Source organism: Perna viridis, chromosome 4 (genome assembly GCF_037379345.1).
Source record: "Perna viridis isolate PV_CMFRI_1.1 ecotype Kerala chromosome 4, ASM3737934v1, whole genome shotgun sequence".
Taxonomy (NCBI): Eukaryota; Metazoa; Mollusca; class Bivalvia; order Mytilida; family Mytilidae; genus Perna; species Perna viridis.
The window spans coordinates 50,005,271-50,022,360 of NC_142448.1; the positions used below are offsets into that span (position 1 = coordinate 50,005,271).

The 17,090-nt window shown below is 32.1% G+C and overlaps 3 protein-coding genes across 5 annotated transcripts; 2 read left to right on the forward strand and 1 right to left on the reverse strand.

Moving 5' to 3' along the window:
* Positions 1-539: 539 nt before the first annotated feature.
* LOC148620411 (uncharacterized) lies at positions 540-4,164 on the forward strand. Its single transcript, XM_088581286.1, has 6 exons — positions 540-716; positions 1,729-1,767; positions 2,200-2,285; positions 3,325-3,396; positions 3,521-3,689; positions 4,091-4,164. Exons 1-6 carry the CDS (start codon positions 653-655, stop codon positions 4,141-4,143), a joined length of 483 nt encoding a protein of 160 aa, XP_088437412.1. The 5' UTR covers positions 540-652; the 3' UTR covers positions 4,144-4,164.
* Positions 4,165-4,195: 31 nt separating this feature from the next.
* LOC148620412 (uncharacterized) lies at positions 4,196-9,482 on the forward strand. 3 transcript variants are annotated; one of them, XM_088581289.1, is made up of 7 exons: positions 4,196-4,460; positions 5,185-5,301; positions 6,114-6,155; positions 6,769-6,854; positions 7,295-7,366; positions 7,774-7,933; positions 8,222-9,482. In XM_088581289.1, the coding sequence occupies exons 2-7, from the start codon at positions 5,277-5,279 to the stop codon at positions 8,278-8,280; spliced, it is 444 nt and encodes a 147-aa protein (XP_088437415.1). In that variant the 5' UTR covers positions 4,196-4,460; positions 5,185-5,276; the 3' UTR covers positions 8,281-9,482. The 3 variants fall into 3 exon arrangements, with proteins under 3 accessions (XP_088437415.1, XP_088437414.1, XP_088437416.1); XM_088581288.1 differs by having other exon boundaries at positions 5,212-5,301; XM_088581290.1 differs by lacking the exon at positions 6,114-6,155 and having other exon boundaries at positions 4,309-5,301.
* Positions 6,768-16,691, reverse strand: LOC148620413 (uncharacterized). Its single transcript, XM_088577100.1, has 8 exons — positions 16,656-16,691; positions 15,814-15,835; positions 14,406-14,660; positions 13,716-13,976; positions 11,352-11,510; positions 9,994-10,044; positions 9,488-9,566; positions 6,768-8,957 (listed from the first exon to the last, which is right to left on the reverse strand). The coding sequence occupies exons 1-8, from the start codon at positions 16,689-16,691 to the stop codon at positions 8,462-8,464; spliced, it is 1,359 nt and encodes a 452-aa protein (XP_088433226.1). The 3' UTR covers positions 6,768-8,461.
* Between the last annotated feature and the right edge of the window lie 399 nt (positions 16,692-17,090).

Genomic DNA, 17,090 nt, shown 5'->3' on the forward strand with positions numbered 1-17,090 from the left:
CTTTTGATTTCAAGTTCTTTGGTGTAGATGCGATGTATCAAGTCCCCGAAACTAGGATTGTTTAACGATAGTGCGTCATCTATATATAGTAGAAACTGAGATTAAAGGATCTAGCCAAACGATGTTCTTTCTTTCGTATCAAATCAGCTATAAAATCAGCCTCATAAGAGTGTAGGAATAGGTCAGCAAGTAGAGGAGCACAATTTGTTCCCATTGGAATACCAACCTTTTGTTGAAAAACGCGTCCACCCTACTGGATAAATACATACGCTGTACTAAACAAATTAGGAATATTGTTTATGGTACAACAGTAACTAAATATACACACGCGCGCGTAATTGATGACACATCTGACAAAAACTGGTTCATCAAACTATCATTCAGGCGCGGTATGACCGACAAGACCCGGGATAGTCTTTTTACTTTATACTCAAAACAACATAATTTCGGGTCAACTAAATTATTCAATTTTTTTTCTCTCGAGTTTTATTTGTGTGTGTGTGTGTGTGTGTGTGTGTGTGTGTGTGTGTGTAATTTATTTCTATTTTGTGTTGTTTAACTTCTTTTATTGAAAAGTCATCGCACTGATTTCTACGAACCTTAATAAATATTGTAGTTAATAATCTGTCATTGACCAAGAAGAATTCGAATCATGATCTGCCCTACTTATTTACTTATCTCACAAGCTACAATGTTTACATTGAAGTGGACACTATGTAGGTAATCAAGTCATATTATGATTGTTGTCATGTGTAGATCAAACGAAATGTGTTTTCTTTGATAGGACGGGTTTGTTTATTGCAGAGAAAGGAAGTAATATTTTGGATATTCCTTGACAAATTACATTAAGCTATACAAAAAAGTGGAGGTGTCTTTCTTGAGGATAACTATGCACATTTCATGTTTCGGTTTATCTATTGCATAATATTCGTCTATGTACAGATCATTGAAATAATCAGGCAAACCAGATAGATTTTGCATTTATTTTACTCCATACCATTGCCACCAAATACTATATTGTTTTGGTTCAAAATAGCATAGCGAATGTATTCATTGTAAATTCGTCTTCATGCACTGCAAAAGTCATTTTCGGATGTTATGAGTGAAAGATTACTTCATTTAATATTAAAAAAAAAATAAAACAAGTAAAACTTTTTGTTCAAGATTAATTTCATTGTGGTCTTTATATATTTCTACACTTAAGGTGTTTTTGATATATTGTCAATAACTTGATTCATGTAAGTACATGTACTTTTTTTTAACTTTGTTTGCTAGTGCCGTGAATACAGAAATAACCCTTCATTTTTGTATATATATCACTCGTAGTCAATATTTAAGGACATCAATTCTTGTAGCACCACATATAGGCAGTATAATTACATTAATTATGATTAAATTCGTCTTAAATACGATTCTGTGTAAGACTTTTATTGCACACATATCATTTTGAAAATTATCTCCATTGGATATTGCTAAAATTTAATTGCGAAATAGCAACAAAATAAAATATTTATTCTGCTTTTTGTATTTGACCCCTATTCTAACTGGAGACTAGAAACAAATAAATTTGAACTCTTTTGATCTATGGAAGGAATGTATGCAAACTTGCCGTTGTATCTTTAACATATATTTGCATTTTTGCTCTAGCTGCTTTCACTCTCCTATTAGATTACCCAAAATATCAAAATATTTGGTAATCATTGAAGCATTTTTTTTATCATTTCAAAGTTACCCTGATCTTCTTTGCACATTTGGACATTCTTGTTGGTATGTATTTATATTATACTCATAGTTTTATTCAGTATTTCGATTGCCTACACATTGTCAACAAAAATGGAATCATTTTCTGCAACCCCTTGAAAAAGGCAATGGAAATCAAATATGACGGTTACATTCCGCACCTTAACTTGCATAGTAGTTGTCATGCTGCTTCTCCCTTTTTACTCATTTGAAAAAAAAAATCTTAGATTAGCTAACATAACATTATGTTAAAAGCAGAAATCACTAATGGATTGGTAATCACCGTCCAATAACAGTTACCAGATATAGAGAAATACTGGATGAATTACGAATATGAACCATGCTCATAATGTTTTACAGTCAGTGAAAATCGGTCAATCGCATTTAAAGGAGCATTTATTCTTTTGAACAGTGCATTTTCTAGAAATTTTGAGTTCAAGCCATGTTTATTTTCTTTAGGTCTCCGATGTTTAACATGTACCAATGACCATGATATAAAGTCCTGTTATTTTAGACCACCGTCCATTTGTCAGGACGGCATGGAAGTGAGTTAATAATTACATAAAATAGTCATTAATCGATCACATCATTTTTTTTACTGTGTTAATTACTTTTAATTATTTTTTATCCTAACTGTGGAAATTTGTTTCATTACTTATTTCGACTGAAACAATAACATTTATATCTTGTGTATTTTTTTATCATTATGAAGCTTTGGGGGTTTAATACAGTATTATTTACATAAAAGGTCAGAGTACCATGTCGTTAAACCAAGTCGTTTAACCTTTTAAGTAAGGAATAAGCGTAATGTGGTTGTAAAGTGACTGACAAAAATGATCGAGGCAATCTGTGTATGATTTCCCTGCCATTGTAAATGTCTGTGTAAGTCAATCCTGCTTGTTTAAAGAGGACACTATCCAGCCTGAACGCTAGTATGCTAGCGTGGAACGGAAAGTACCATGATAACTCAGTCATTAATTTTACAATTTTTTTTTGTGTCATGATTGGCTAATCTTTTTTGAATCTGTTGTTTTTGCTTTTTTTGTAGACACTACAGGATTTGTTTAACAAATTTTAATTTATTTTAAAAATCACCACTGTTTCCAAAAACTACAACGTTTTGAAAGAGTAATCAAGGGAACCAAGGTTATAGCGGTAATAAAAAGAATGTAATCCAGGGACAAAGACCAGACATGGAAAACAGACATACACAACAAAGAACATAAAGTAACTAAAATCATACATACAAAGTAACAAAAGTAAATGAGCAACTCAGACTCCACTAAAAACTGGGAGCATGGACCAGGTGCACCGGTAGGGTAAGCATTCTCTGCTTTTCTAGAAACACCCGCCGAGTTGCTCATAAAAAGTCAAGTCCGGGGTAGACAAACGAAGAAAGGGAAACTATGACCCGTTGAATAAATCAGTTTTCATGGTGCTGATGGATACACCATAACGATCCACGAGTTCATGATGACGACCATTAAACTTCTGTAGTGATGACTTCAATCTTGTAGCAACATAACCCTTGTTCCAGAAGCCTATTTGTTAAAGTTTCTTGATTTACTTTTTTTATATTTTCAGAGATGTTTTCTTGAGGTCGCCGTCTTGAGGACTCAGGAAATAGTATATAATGCAGGCTGTCGTGCAGATATGGTAACTATGGAAACCGAATATTTGTCAATAATTTTAAAAAAGACTGTGATAATGTTTAAAACTTCCTGGTAAGTGAATCTTTATCCTAATACTTTAACAAACAATCCTAATGTTTTTGTTTCAGGTTTGTCGAGTAATCGAAAGCATCGACGATTTCCCGACTAATACCCATAAAGATACAAGCTATATGAAACTTAAGAGGGTTGAACCGGCTGGAACTGTGTGTTCGCAGTGTTGTGCTAGACATACGACCATCCATGAGATGCCATGTAATACCGCCCTTTGTAATCAAAGTAAGTAAAAAATATAAAGAATAGAAATAATAATGACAAAAATGATAATTACATTCATAGGTGGTTACCAGCTTGTGCTGTCTTTTACTATAGCTAAATAAAGAAATCCAATTTTCCGAGATTTATTTTTGTTTTTGTTTTTTGTTTTTTGTTTTTGTTTTTGTTTTGTTTATTATAACAACTTGTTTTTGTTTCTATCATTGACCATATTTTAAACATTTTTTAAACTTTTTTACATCCTTCAGGATAATTATTTTATTATGTTATTTAAATGCACTTTCAAAGCACAGCGCGTATTTAACAGTTTTTATCACAGATGTTTCAATGGCCACCAATTGTCTCTGAGCATACTACATTTATCAAAATTTATGCTTCAACTTGCTTTTTTATTTTTTTTACAGCGCCAAATGATCGTCTTTTCTTTGGATTAATTGGGCGACGGAGAGCTGTATGAAATAAAGTTCTTTATTGACAACTCAACTTTGTTCATATACCAATAATATAACTATTGCGATATCGATATTCTGCACATGCGTTTCAAAGAGAAAACTTTCATTAGCAGGATAATAAATTTTGGGTTGTACTTAGGAAGTTCAATATTTAAAAATCAATGTATGTACACGAGGTAGTCAAAAACAAAAAGTCAAATATATCACCGATAAGTTCGACCAAAGTATATAAAAGAAGCAACAAAAATGTAGCCCAAAATTTAAGAAAAGGATAAGCCGCAGTTTCTTACGGGTTTCGACTGTTGTGGCACAGCAAATTTCGGTAAATAATATATGGTATACAGTTCGAGTCAGACTGCTCTGACTACAGAGTTAGTTTGTTGTAAAGTCATAGCTTACTTATAAATCACAGAGTAATTTAATAATGTTTTTAAGGCTTATATGATTAGAAAGGTGTTGCTAAAAAGTTACCAATCCTCCCGGAGGTTGCCCATCGGAAAGCAGATTTTACGTTCGTTGTATAAACATTTGTAACATTAGTCTAACATAACTTCTATTTTAACACCTATTCGACTTAGTTTCCGGTGTCTACATTTTTGCAGAAAGTGCAAACGTTACCCTCCGACTTAAACATACAAGTACTTTACAAAGTACTACATGTAACAGTGAATTGAATTTTCGACATGGACGTTCCTTTACCATATATTGATTAAATCATTTTTATATACATGCTCTCTCTCTCTCTCTCTCTCTCTCTCTCTCTCTCTCTCTCTGTGTGTGTGTGTGTGTGTGTGTGTGTATCTAAGATTGGCGTAAGTATCAACTTCTGCATAGCCTGAAATGCAACGTGTCCTTATGTTTGCTCATTGTTATTTTGATAGCTTTTGATTGAGACTAATATGAATAAAACTTAACTTACAAAAAGAGTGTCTAATTGGTAGTTAGCGAGTCACTTTATTTTCCTTTTTTATAAGCAAATTTTGATGGCAATAAGTGGCAGATTCGTCCTATTTAAAATGCTTGTTCCATAAATCTCTACGACACAGGTTAATTTATTTCAAACTAAATTGAAGATAAGCAGCATATGTCAGCAAAGGTGACTGAGTAAAAATGGTATACCACACTATATTGCGCTGAAATGTTTACAGCTACACAGATTTTAAGTAGGTAAATATTCCATTTTGTCTCTAGCTTTCACAACATTTACATTTCCGACAAGGAAACATTTCTTCATAATGAAGCAGTTTTGAAATTAAGGTATTAAAAAGGTCAAGTACTTGTCAAAAGTATGTATGTAATATATTTCTATATTTTACGGCTTATCGCGAGGACATAACCCATGTGCTTTAGCTTATGGGTCTTTACGATTCAAGTCATTGCTACATCAGATTGTTGGTTTTAGATATAGAGATCACCAGCCTTTCTAGTGATTTATAATTTGTCTATTGGCTTGCTGAATACTTGTTCCACAAAAGTCGTCGGTCATTTTGTATCCTAGCGTGAAAGGCCGTCATAGTTATATTACTTTGCCGTCAGTTATAGGGCTCGCAGAATTTCTTCTGATGAAAACATTCAAAACCGAGATCTAGTTTGTATTCAGGTACATCTATTAGAGGTATATATATATTTAAGATTTTTTTATTTTGTGTAATTACCACACTTATTATAGTGTAAAAATTAGTTAAGCATCATATTCTTATCATCGCCTTTACGTTTAAAAGATTTTCATTGATAACATTTTTTTTTTGAACAACGACCATTTCTATGCTTTTGAATAGGAAGTAGAGATCGAATGGACACGTGACGATACAAAGAAGCCCTATATACAACATAACGAGCAATTTGTGTGGATGGCTCTTAGATTACTATAATCTTCTCTCTCATAGTATGGACGATTAACGAAATAATCCCAAACCCAATTGACACATATGACATACTACAAGTTTTGAGAATAATCGGCGATTTCATTTTTCAGGTACATTAATAGTTGTATTCTTATTTTTGGAAGAATCTTTTGGTACGTATATTCATTTTTAAGTTACATACCATGATGTTTTGGGACTTGTTTATTTCTTCTTATAACAAATATGTATATCATTGTTATTTTTCGTAAACTACCATCTTTCTATCTTTAAACTTGTCAAACACTTTTTCTCAGAACTTTGACCTATCAGATAAGTACGCTTACATCAGAAATTTCATTCATGACACAACAGTAAAAACAAAAATAATTGAATTTACAATAATATTGAATATTACCAAGATTTCGTGCATATTAACATTATATGTGGATATTACTTATGGGCGTAGTGTTCTTATCGGACACATAACAACATTTATCAGTGTAAATATATAATGTTTGGTCAGTAAAATACATCAGGATTGTCGCCCTTTTGTTGCTGATTAGAGGATATTCCTTGCAACACGTGTGCAGCATATCGCAATTTTCAATATATATGATTGGCATTTTTTTTTATTTTTCTGCACTTATGAAGTTTGAGTAAATTTCAAGGGAAATAATTCTCTATTAATGAAGAAATTCATATGTGCATATTTTCCGTAGAACGGTTCTGTGGAGAAGATAGAAAGATAGACAGATAACATATTCCTTGTTTGTTTGCAAAATGTAGGTCTCCGATGCTTAACCTGTGTAAATGACTACGAAATTAAGTCATGCTATTGGAGACCATTTTCTCTATGCATGGATGGGTATGAGGTATGCCAAGGATGTTTCACAATTAACTTTATCTATTCATTTACTAATTAAAGGTATAAATAGAACTTGTTTTAATTATTAATTTTCATTCAATGGAATTGTCTATATATCCATATTGTTAGTAAGTTCATTACTTTCGGTGCCTTTTGAATTTAACTGTAAAGTTATATTTACCTATGTTTTTGAAGAAAATGATACATAAATGATGTTGTCGTTTATTGTTGATGCTAGAAAAATCAATATCAAAAATGACCAGAAATTTGCGTATCTTTGTGAAATTGTTTAGAGCTTTAAAATCTTTGTTCGGTACGTTACAAACCCAATCAAAGCCACGATTGTAAAATCATCGTAGAAAATGGAGGACAGTTTTACTGATTAAACTTTAAAGCCTTGTGTATTCTTAATATCTAGTTTTCATATACAAATGTAAACTTTTACAGAGATGTTATTTAGAGGTTGTCGTATTACGTTCATTAGACAAGGTGTATAACGCAGGATGCCGCGCTGAACAGGTAAGTGAAGATTATGAACTTCATTGTTATGGAAGGCTGCTTGTCTTCAACATCTAATTATAATTTCGAAAGACGTTTTTTTATAGTTCATGTTTTAAATCTCTTTATTTTATTAGAAATATATGACACATTTTTCGGGTAAAACCCCTTACGTTATACTTGCGAAACAACAAACAAGACTTTTTTTGCAGAATTGATAACAGAATAACTAACTTTATATTGTCCTTTGATTTTTTGTTTCCCCTTAATAACTTACAAGGAATACTTTGTCTAAGAAAGAAAAAAAAGAAAACAAAATTTATGTCCATGGTAATTAGAATGAGATGAGGAAATGTACTGGTATCTCTGTGACTGGCGTAAACCTGAAACTTTCCATTGAGAAATAAGATATTTCAATTTTATTCAAGGTTTGTCAACAAATTGATACTTGGAATGATGTTTATGTTGAGAGAACTAATTCCACCTGGAACAAGAGGACTAATATTGGAGGGATAAGCTGTTCTCAATGTTGTACTGGACACACTAATAATAATCAGCTGCCATGTAATACTGTCCTTTGTAATCAAAGTAAGCCCAGGTTTTATACTGCGCCAGACCCCCCTCTCGCAAATTTGTAAAGAATCTTAATGATTTTACATTGAAATGTTCGTAAACAATTTCAAGGAATTCATTTGATTTCTTTAATCAAAATGTTTTGTTGTCTTTTGGATCATCATTTTCGAAGTTACAATTTTTATTAACTGAGCTCGTTCATAATGCTTTAGTTATACAAAATTCAATTGTTTGTTTATATTCGATAAAACCCTTAAACTTTTTTTTCTGAAGGTAAAGTGAAATACTTTTTTTTCTTTGCAGAGCCTTTTGTTGGACTTTTTGGACGTCGAAATTTAATGAAAATTCAAACTGCATTATAAGATTGAAACACGAGCATTATGTTGTATGATATTATGAAACTCAAAACAGTTATATAGTAAAATAACTATCAACAATGTGAAGACTTTGATTGAAAGCACAGTTATAAATTCTAGCGATCATGAATTGCAGATTTTTGCTTATGAGGAAATCTACCCACGTCAACCAATATATGTTTTTTATCTACTTGGTGACATGACCAGCAACTTTATCATAATTCGGATTGCCATTCTTCTCATTTTGTCGGTCATTGACCGCGTGATCATAAACATTTTCCACTGTGTGGTTGTATATATGCCCGGGATTTTGAGAAATATGCCGTCTGTTGTTGGTGACGTCATAATCGCCATCTTTTATTGACGAATAATTGTCCCTTTCCGCTGTCGTCCTGATTTCAAAGTACGAATCTTTTATTTTTGAGTAATGATCATCAGTCCTTAAATAACCAGTTTCAACGGGGTCAAGAATAAAGTAATCACGCACATTATCATTTGAACGATCTGGTCCGTTCACTTCCTGGTCAAGAACAAAGTAATCATGACTCTGTTGGTCGTTTGAATCGCTTACGTCGCTGGTAAACACCCCGCTGTCTGATATTTCCCTTGGAACCAGAGTATGGTATAGTCTTCTGCCATTCGGTAGGTCACTTTGTCGAAATGCATTTTCTTTTTCTTTGCGTCTAAAACAAAGGACTTTATATATTCATGCAACATCATAAACTTGCATGAAATAATAATACACCACAGAGTTTCTGTTCAATCATACCAAAGCACGATAAAATAAATAAAACTTTTTTTAGCATACAGTGCAGTGTGTTTTTTTCCAATAAATTAAAAAGTACATTATACCAAACAAATATCATAACTTAAAATATAGGTTTCATAACTATATTTTTTATGTCATTCGTACAGTTATGTATTACTAATCCTAATGCAATACAGTAAAGCTAATTTTCTAACCACCCCAACTCCTCTTTTGGATTTTAGAAACCGCGAAGATCTATACCCGGGAATACGTTCACTTCTCAGAATCTGCAGACATTAGCAACTGCAAATATTTTAATTTTAAAGTAACGGGATGTTAATTTGTTTTTAATTTGCATTTCGCAAAAATGTGTGATTTAGAAATGTTTATGATTGTATAGGTTGTTTTAGATGGTTTTCATTTTACTTCTTGATATTTCATAATAAAGTGTATAAGTTTACATACTTTTGTCTCCATATAATACACACCGCCACAGCTATCCATAACACTAGTAATGTTGCAATAGTAGCAATGATCACCACACCTAAGGAAAAAAGAGTGGGAGAAAATTGCCATTTACTATATACATGAAAACAATTCGAGAAATTGATAAACAATTTGAAGCAGTTTATACAACCGTTTAGCTTTTTACATGGATGTTGTCTCATCAAGAAACTTTAAAATATATATATATATATATATATATATATATATATATATATATATATATATATATATATATATATATATATATATATATATATATATATATATATATCTCATTCCGTGTGTAATATCGAAGGACCAACGGTTGATCAACCAATTTAACGAAAATATTCCCAGTGTTTAACCTTTGGTTGATATGTTATTTGTTCATTTAAATTTTTGCTAGAATCCAGGTTCTCTCGATTAGTGTTCATATTTATAAGTTGTCAAACGTTTGTTTTAGTATTATCTGAACAATACTGTACCAATGTTTTGGGACAAATTGGGGTTTGAACCGTCAACCATTTCCGTTTTGTCTAAAAAGAAAAAAAAATACGTGAAGATAAATATAAGAGTAATCAAGGGAACAAAGATTCTAGCGGAAATTAAAAGAAAGTAATCCAGGGCCACAGACCAGACATAACAAAAACACACACACACAACCAAGAACATAAAATAACCAAAATAATACAAATAAAGTAAGAAAAGTAAACTCGGACCCCAATAAAAACGGAGATCATGTACCAGGTGTACCGGTAGGGTACGCGTCTTCTGCTTTTCTAGAAACACCTGTAGATCGGAAAATCAAGTCCGGTGTAGACGAAAGAGGAAAGGAAAACTATGACGTTTTGAACAAATCGGTTCTCATGATTTAGATGGATGCACCATAACGATTCACGTGTTCGTGATGACGACCATTAAACTTCTGTAGTGACGACTTCAATCTTGTAACAACATAACCCTTTTTCAGAAAGCCTAATTGTAAGAAGTATAGCGCGGTACAAAACGTCTGCTCTGGCGTAACGTATGAGTTGTGATATGCAATTATGAAGTTTCCCTTTGGAATATATGCGGTGTATAAAATACTCCGAAATTAGGATTGTTTAACAAAAATATGGACAAGTTTGTTCAAAATTGTATTTTGAAAAAAAATTTCTTCTATATATTTGGAAAATGATTTGGAATCCTTTCCTTTTTTTCTTTTTTTTTCAAAATATGAAGAATCTCTATCATGTACTACATACATGTATCAAGGTGTACCGTCTTTTTAGTGAAGTCCAAGTTGCTCATTTACTTTTTTACTTTGTATGTATTATTTTAGTTACTTTATTTTCTTTGTTGTGTTTGTCTGTTTTCCATGTTTGGTCTTTGTCCCTGGATTATATTCTTTTGATTTTCGCTAGAATCTTGATACCCTTTATTACTCTTTAACAACGATACATAATGTTTTTGAGTCGGGATTTTTACTGAGTATGGGAAATAGAAGTACTAAGAGTGAAAACATAAGTTTTAATGCTATTCTACTCTGATTTTGAATTGAGGTTTTCCAGAAGGTCTTTCAACTTATCGAGATCCACATTGAATAAATACCACTACGGCAGTTACAAGTATCATGGTTGGAGTGGAGATCACCTTTTAAAGCTATGTATATAGAAGATAAAATTGCTGAATGCGGTTTGGTTGTACATTTTGCAGATCCAGCTATGTAGAGTTGCTTGTATGGGTTCTTGTGGAGTGTAGGAATCCAGTACATAGACAGCAAATTTATGTTTTCTACTATCTTTTCTTCGGAGAGTGTGGTAGCAGTATAGGTCTTATTTCTTAAATTATTTTCTACGTTAACCTTTAAGAGTAGTATTGTCTGTGAGTACATTTGTAGTATTGTATTGTTTTGTTGTCATCTGTGATGAATCATCGTCATCGTCGTTGGTGGCTGCACCGTATGACTTTTCACCTGAATCCCCGATATTTTCTTTTGAATCGTCGCCTTCTACTCTGTAACCTTAAATATTTAGTGAAGCATGTCTTTATACCCGAATCCTTTCGAGACCAAAATGTGTTCGGTTTAGATAATAATTCGGTATTCAAAGGTTTAAAATACTTTTAAGCTAATAGAGGACGAAGTCCTCATAACGGTATTAAATGCGAAATAAAGTAATAACTTGGAAGCACCGAGAGTCTGATTTCAATCTTACATGATGACAAGTCTTTCGAGCTTCCCATACAAATTTCGGAATTTTGGTTTCTTTGTCAATAAAATTCGCGCCAAGAAGTGAAAAGAATCGTGTAGAAAAGCGACTAGAGGGGACAAATAGCGACAAGAACATTTTTAAGAATATATCTATATATTCAACTTCGTCCTCTTACACTTACTTCATATCATAAAGGGACTTAAATAATGTCTGATTAAGACCGCTTTTCGATTTATTCAGGGTTTAGTTGAGGCAGGCAATTTTTATTGTATATGAGAAATGTTTTCTTAATTGTCTCAATATCTAAAGTCCACTTAATTTGACGTACAAAATCTGAAACATTAGTTTAAAATTTCAGATATGCATTCTACCAACGTAGACAAATTCAAAATTGCAAATGTAACAAGGAAACTTCTTCTTTTTAAAATACAGTGAAAGGCCTAAACCTTATCGTGAAACAAAACATCCGTACCGGACAGAGGAGTATTTGACATTGTGTCGTAAAGATATCAAAGAATGACAAATAATGTCATGATTTTGTTGTTATTATTATTTTTATCTTTTTAATGTACTGGATTTGGCAAGCTCTAAGGTTCATTTATTGACGTACATCTAATTTGATATACTAATCAGATGATCCGGAATTCGTATGTTATCTGTTACTTACATGCATCATTTCCTGCTAGATTACCGTTAAATCACTCTATTTATAGATCAGACTTAAATAAATGTCTTTAAAAAAAAAATGAGGGAAATCATGGTTAATGTTATAGTTATTGATTACTAATGTTTAACACATGACGTCACAATCCGAACCGTTTCTTAGTAGATGATACTATCAAAATGACGTCACAACTGGAAAGGCAGAAAAGAATTGTTCTCAGTCTGATTGCTTTAGACTACCAGATAGAAAATTCATTCCCATAGCTCACAGAAGACGATATAACTGTTTAACATTAACTAAAACGATACTTCGGGGGAAGATCCAGCACACTTAAAAGGGGTTGAAAAGGGGGGTTCAGGCAATAATGTGCTCATTTAAGTTCTTTCGTTGTGAAAAATCAACAAATTTTTCCACTAAAAAAGGAATCGAAAGACCAATCCCTTGAACCTCCTTCCTCTTGAACCGCCACTTTATATATACTGTAAATGTATTGATTGTTGAGATATTTTTTTTCTAATTTTTGCTGTTTTTGTTTGGGATGAAAAAAATCACGAAAAGTAGTACCTACGAAATGGATTTTTAACTTTGTATAACGTTAACTAATACGTTGTCATTATTATTTTGAGATTTTGATTAAGTGGAAATTCGCTACTTAGATTCCTAGAATTATTACAAATAAGACGTTCACATTCTCAAAGATGGTATGTGCCATTACATTTTCATTTTTGGTGCGTTAATGAGTATAAAACGTTTCCACAGAGTGTAAACAGTGGAATAATTTATTACAGCGATTACAAAATTGACACTAGCGAAAAAAGAAAAAAAAAAGGAATGCAATGAAAAAAAGACATATTTTACATACACACACGAACTTCCATTTCAACATTATCTACATAAAAGCTAGGAGACATTAATCGAAATACTACTACATCATTTGGTAACCTTATTATTCCATCATAAAAAAAACCTATGCCAATGACGTCGTTTGATGAATTTGCCATCTAAAGTGATTTTTTAAAAAAATACCAACAAATGAGTATCACTTTGTAAATATTACACTGTCTTGTTTCATTGAATGACTGGTCATTCAACAACACATAGCGTATTAATATACTTTTTTTTCTAATTTGTGCACGCCCTATATATATTATAAATATACTTTCAAGTAGTTAATTATTTTCTTCTTTCCCAAACCCGACCTCTCAAAAGTGCATGGTATAGACTCTTCCATGACCTCAAATAAATACCAATCATAATACATCATATACATTTGGCATAACATTAAACATATCTCTATTATTGTTTACTATATATTTATATATTAATTGTTATCTCCTATAATTATACTTACGTTGAACACAACTGTAGTCGATACCTAAACTGAATGGCTTAAAGAAGCACCAATCTTGGATCTCAGTAACGTCGCATTTTGGTTTGTTCAAGCACGTGTCTTGAAACCTCCGTTTCAGACACATTTTTATATAATATATTGGAATTTCACAGATGTTATCCTCCTCAAAAAGGACTCCAAATTTAATATTGCCAATTTTCCCTACATTGCAACTAATGTTGTCAAGGCTTCCACAAATAGTTCTTGATGCTCTTGTAAAACCTGAGTAAGATAGTTTCGAAAGCTGTATTTATACTCAAAACTTTGAATAATTCAAACTAACACAATAATACCACAACTTTTGTTTTTGCTTTTGTGCATTTTAACCAACTAAATCATTGCACTATATTTAGGACCTTCTTGTATTCAGTATAAAGAATAATGCCGAAATTATCAACATTATAATGATGATAATAAATCATTACAGTCCTTTGGCTTATTATAGGTACATATTTTGTCATCTTACTGAAAAAAAATCTTTCGATTTGTTGAATAGGAGAGCAACTCTTATTTGATTAAAACTCTATAATGGGTATTTGAAGCTAAAGGAATTACGCTGTCTTGTAGTATCAACGTATTAGTATGACATGAAAAAAAATTCCTTTTCCTAAAAGATTTATCGAAATTTAGAATACTTTTTCGAGTGTATACCTTGGCACAAATATTCTGTTGAAATTCGTCTTGGAAGAACTGGACAGTTGGAGGAGTTTACAAACTCGTCTGTTGTAATCGAACAACTTTCCTTCCCATTACATCTAGTACGGATCTCCTCGCGCTGATTCCAGCAATAATTAGGCACCCTTGGATTACAAGGTTGGTCAATAAAAGGGAATATGACTTGGTCTATTTGTATTGTGCTCCTTGGGCAATGCAGCCTATATGTATTATTCAAACAAAGTGTTGTATCTATAAACACAAAAAGAACTTTTGTTGTCCTTAAACGTTATATATACTACGTTCTGTATGTCACAAGTTTTGTTTTGTTCCGAAACACAAATAGGAAAGATTCACCTCTAAAACAATGTTATTTAAAAAATATTTCAATATTCTCCATTAAAACTTTTTTGCTTTTTTCAGTATTTTCCTTAAACTTCCCAAAGTCTTCCGCCTTTCACCTGCATTTTTAGTACAATTCAAATGCAATAATTATATAGCAAGGTTTTTCATTGGCTTGACTCAAGCGTAAAATTCTTAATATACCTGTCGAAGTCGATTCACAAATTATGCGCGTATGAATATTACGGACTAGATAATTTGTATATCAATGAAATTGGCTGACCTACTAATTGACAACCAGTATAATGAAGATTGTAAAGAGTATGTATTGTTATAAAACAAAATGTTTCACTCCCTAATTGACTTATTTTAATTCCCTATGAACCAAGATGACAAAACTCTAAGGTGAATTCTAAATATCGATAACTTTGAACAAACTACAATTTTCTTTGTAGAACGGTCAATATGGGTCAATGAGGACCCTAATTGTATAAATGAACGAGAATGCGTATGGAGTGTTCATATCATAACTCATACGTTATACCAGAGCTTGCCAAAAATATGCAGACTTTTTGTATCGTACTAGACTTCTAAAACTTAGGCTTCTGGAACAGGGTTATGTTGCTACAAGATTGAAATCATTACTACAGAAGTCTCATCGTCGTCATCATGAACTCGTGGATCGTTACAATGTATCCATCTGCGCCATGAAAACAGATTTGTTCAACGTGTCATAGTTTTCCAATACTCTTTCGACTATCCCGGACTTGACTTTTTATGAGCAACTGGGCAAGTGTTTCTAGAAAAGCTAGAAGAACGCTTATCCTACCGGTGCACCCGGTCCATGCTCCCAGTTTTAGTGGAATCCGAGTTGTTCATTTACTTTTGTTACTTTGTATGTGTGATTTTAGTTACCTTATGTTCTTTGTTGTGTATGTCTGTTTTCCATGTCTGGTCTTTGTTCCTGGATTACATTGGGTTCTAATGTGAACATGCTATTGGACATTTATGCTAAAAACTTCAATCAAAAGATGTGAAACATAATTATGAAATAAGATATCACCTCTTGAAACCGGAAGAAACAGCTGTAAAAGGGGAATTAATTATTAATCAGTAATGTATGTATGATTATGTATATTTGTTTTCAAAGATTTAAGCTTCTGTTGAAAAGATATTTTTGTAGTTACTAGTCCTATGACATTTTATGCAAAACCAAAAACTTCACAAACTCTCAGACTGATTCACTGCTCATATTGGTAAGGTTAAATTGTAAATGTGTTTTTTCTTAACGGAAACAGTTTCTTGGATATATTTTCATCTTTTTTTTTAATTCTTTCGTGCATTTACCTAGATTTAGGTAGGTCAGTTTGAAACAAAAGATTTTTTTTATTCTACACGAGGTAGCGAAACAGTTGCAAGATGTCTCAGTTATTTACCTTTCACGACAAAATTGAGACCCTGAGTGACAAAAAGTGACATGACAAAGGTCTATTGATAATGACTACTCTGGGTTGGCAGTTGGATTCATTTCCTACTGCTATTTGACCCTGACAAAGGTCGTGAGGCCGAATTTTTTTTTGCTTACCTTTCTTTGTTTAATTGCATTTATTTGTATCATATTTATATTTGGTCCCTCTTTACATTTTAAATGTGGACATTGTTCACTAATCTAATACAATATATTCATAGTGTCTTCATATGACAAAAAAAACGATTTAAATGAATATAATGAGGTTTTCTATTCCTTTATTTCATTACTTCAGCCTTAACTAAGGTAGTAAGTAGGAAAAAGGAGGAAAAATATATTTACTCGAAATGTAATAAATTCAAAAATACACTATATACTTCATATCAATGAAATAAAAGAGGATAACTAATTTCAACACCTCTTCCTAAAATATTAACTAAAACATCATGACATCGTAACATCGAGGAGGGCATTTTTCTTAAACTTAGAAGTTTATTCACACTATGCTTTTATACGTGAATACAATTCTAAAAACCTTACTCCATTGTTGTGAATCTGGTAAACCAATTTTGGGTGTTAAGTTTGTGTGGCGAATTAAGATCTACAAACTTTTTCTTATAACCTTACTTTTAACAAATACAACGCAAATACAATGTGGTGGTTCGAAAATACAAAACAAAAATACCAGTTTTATGTATTGTAAATTTCAATATGCTGTACACGTTTCAAGGGGTAACCTCTCATCAGCAGCATTAGAGATGCATCAAAGATGTAGGAAGATCAAAATCAAAATATAAGTTGTATACTAAAAGTACTCAAATCCAAAACTATCGAATGAGGAAGCCAAATCCATCACCGAGAGGTTCTAACAT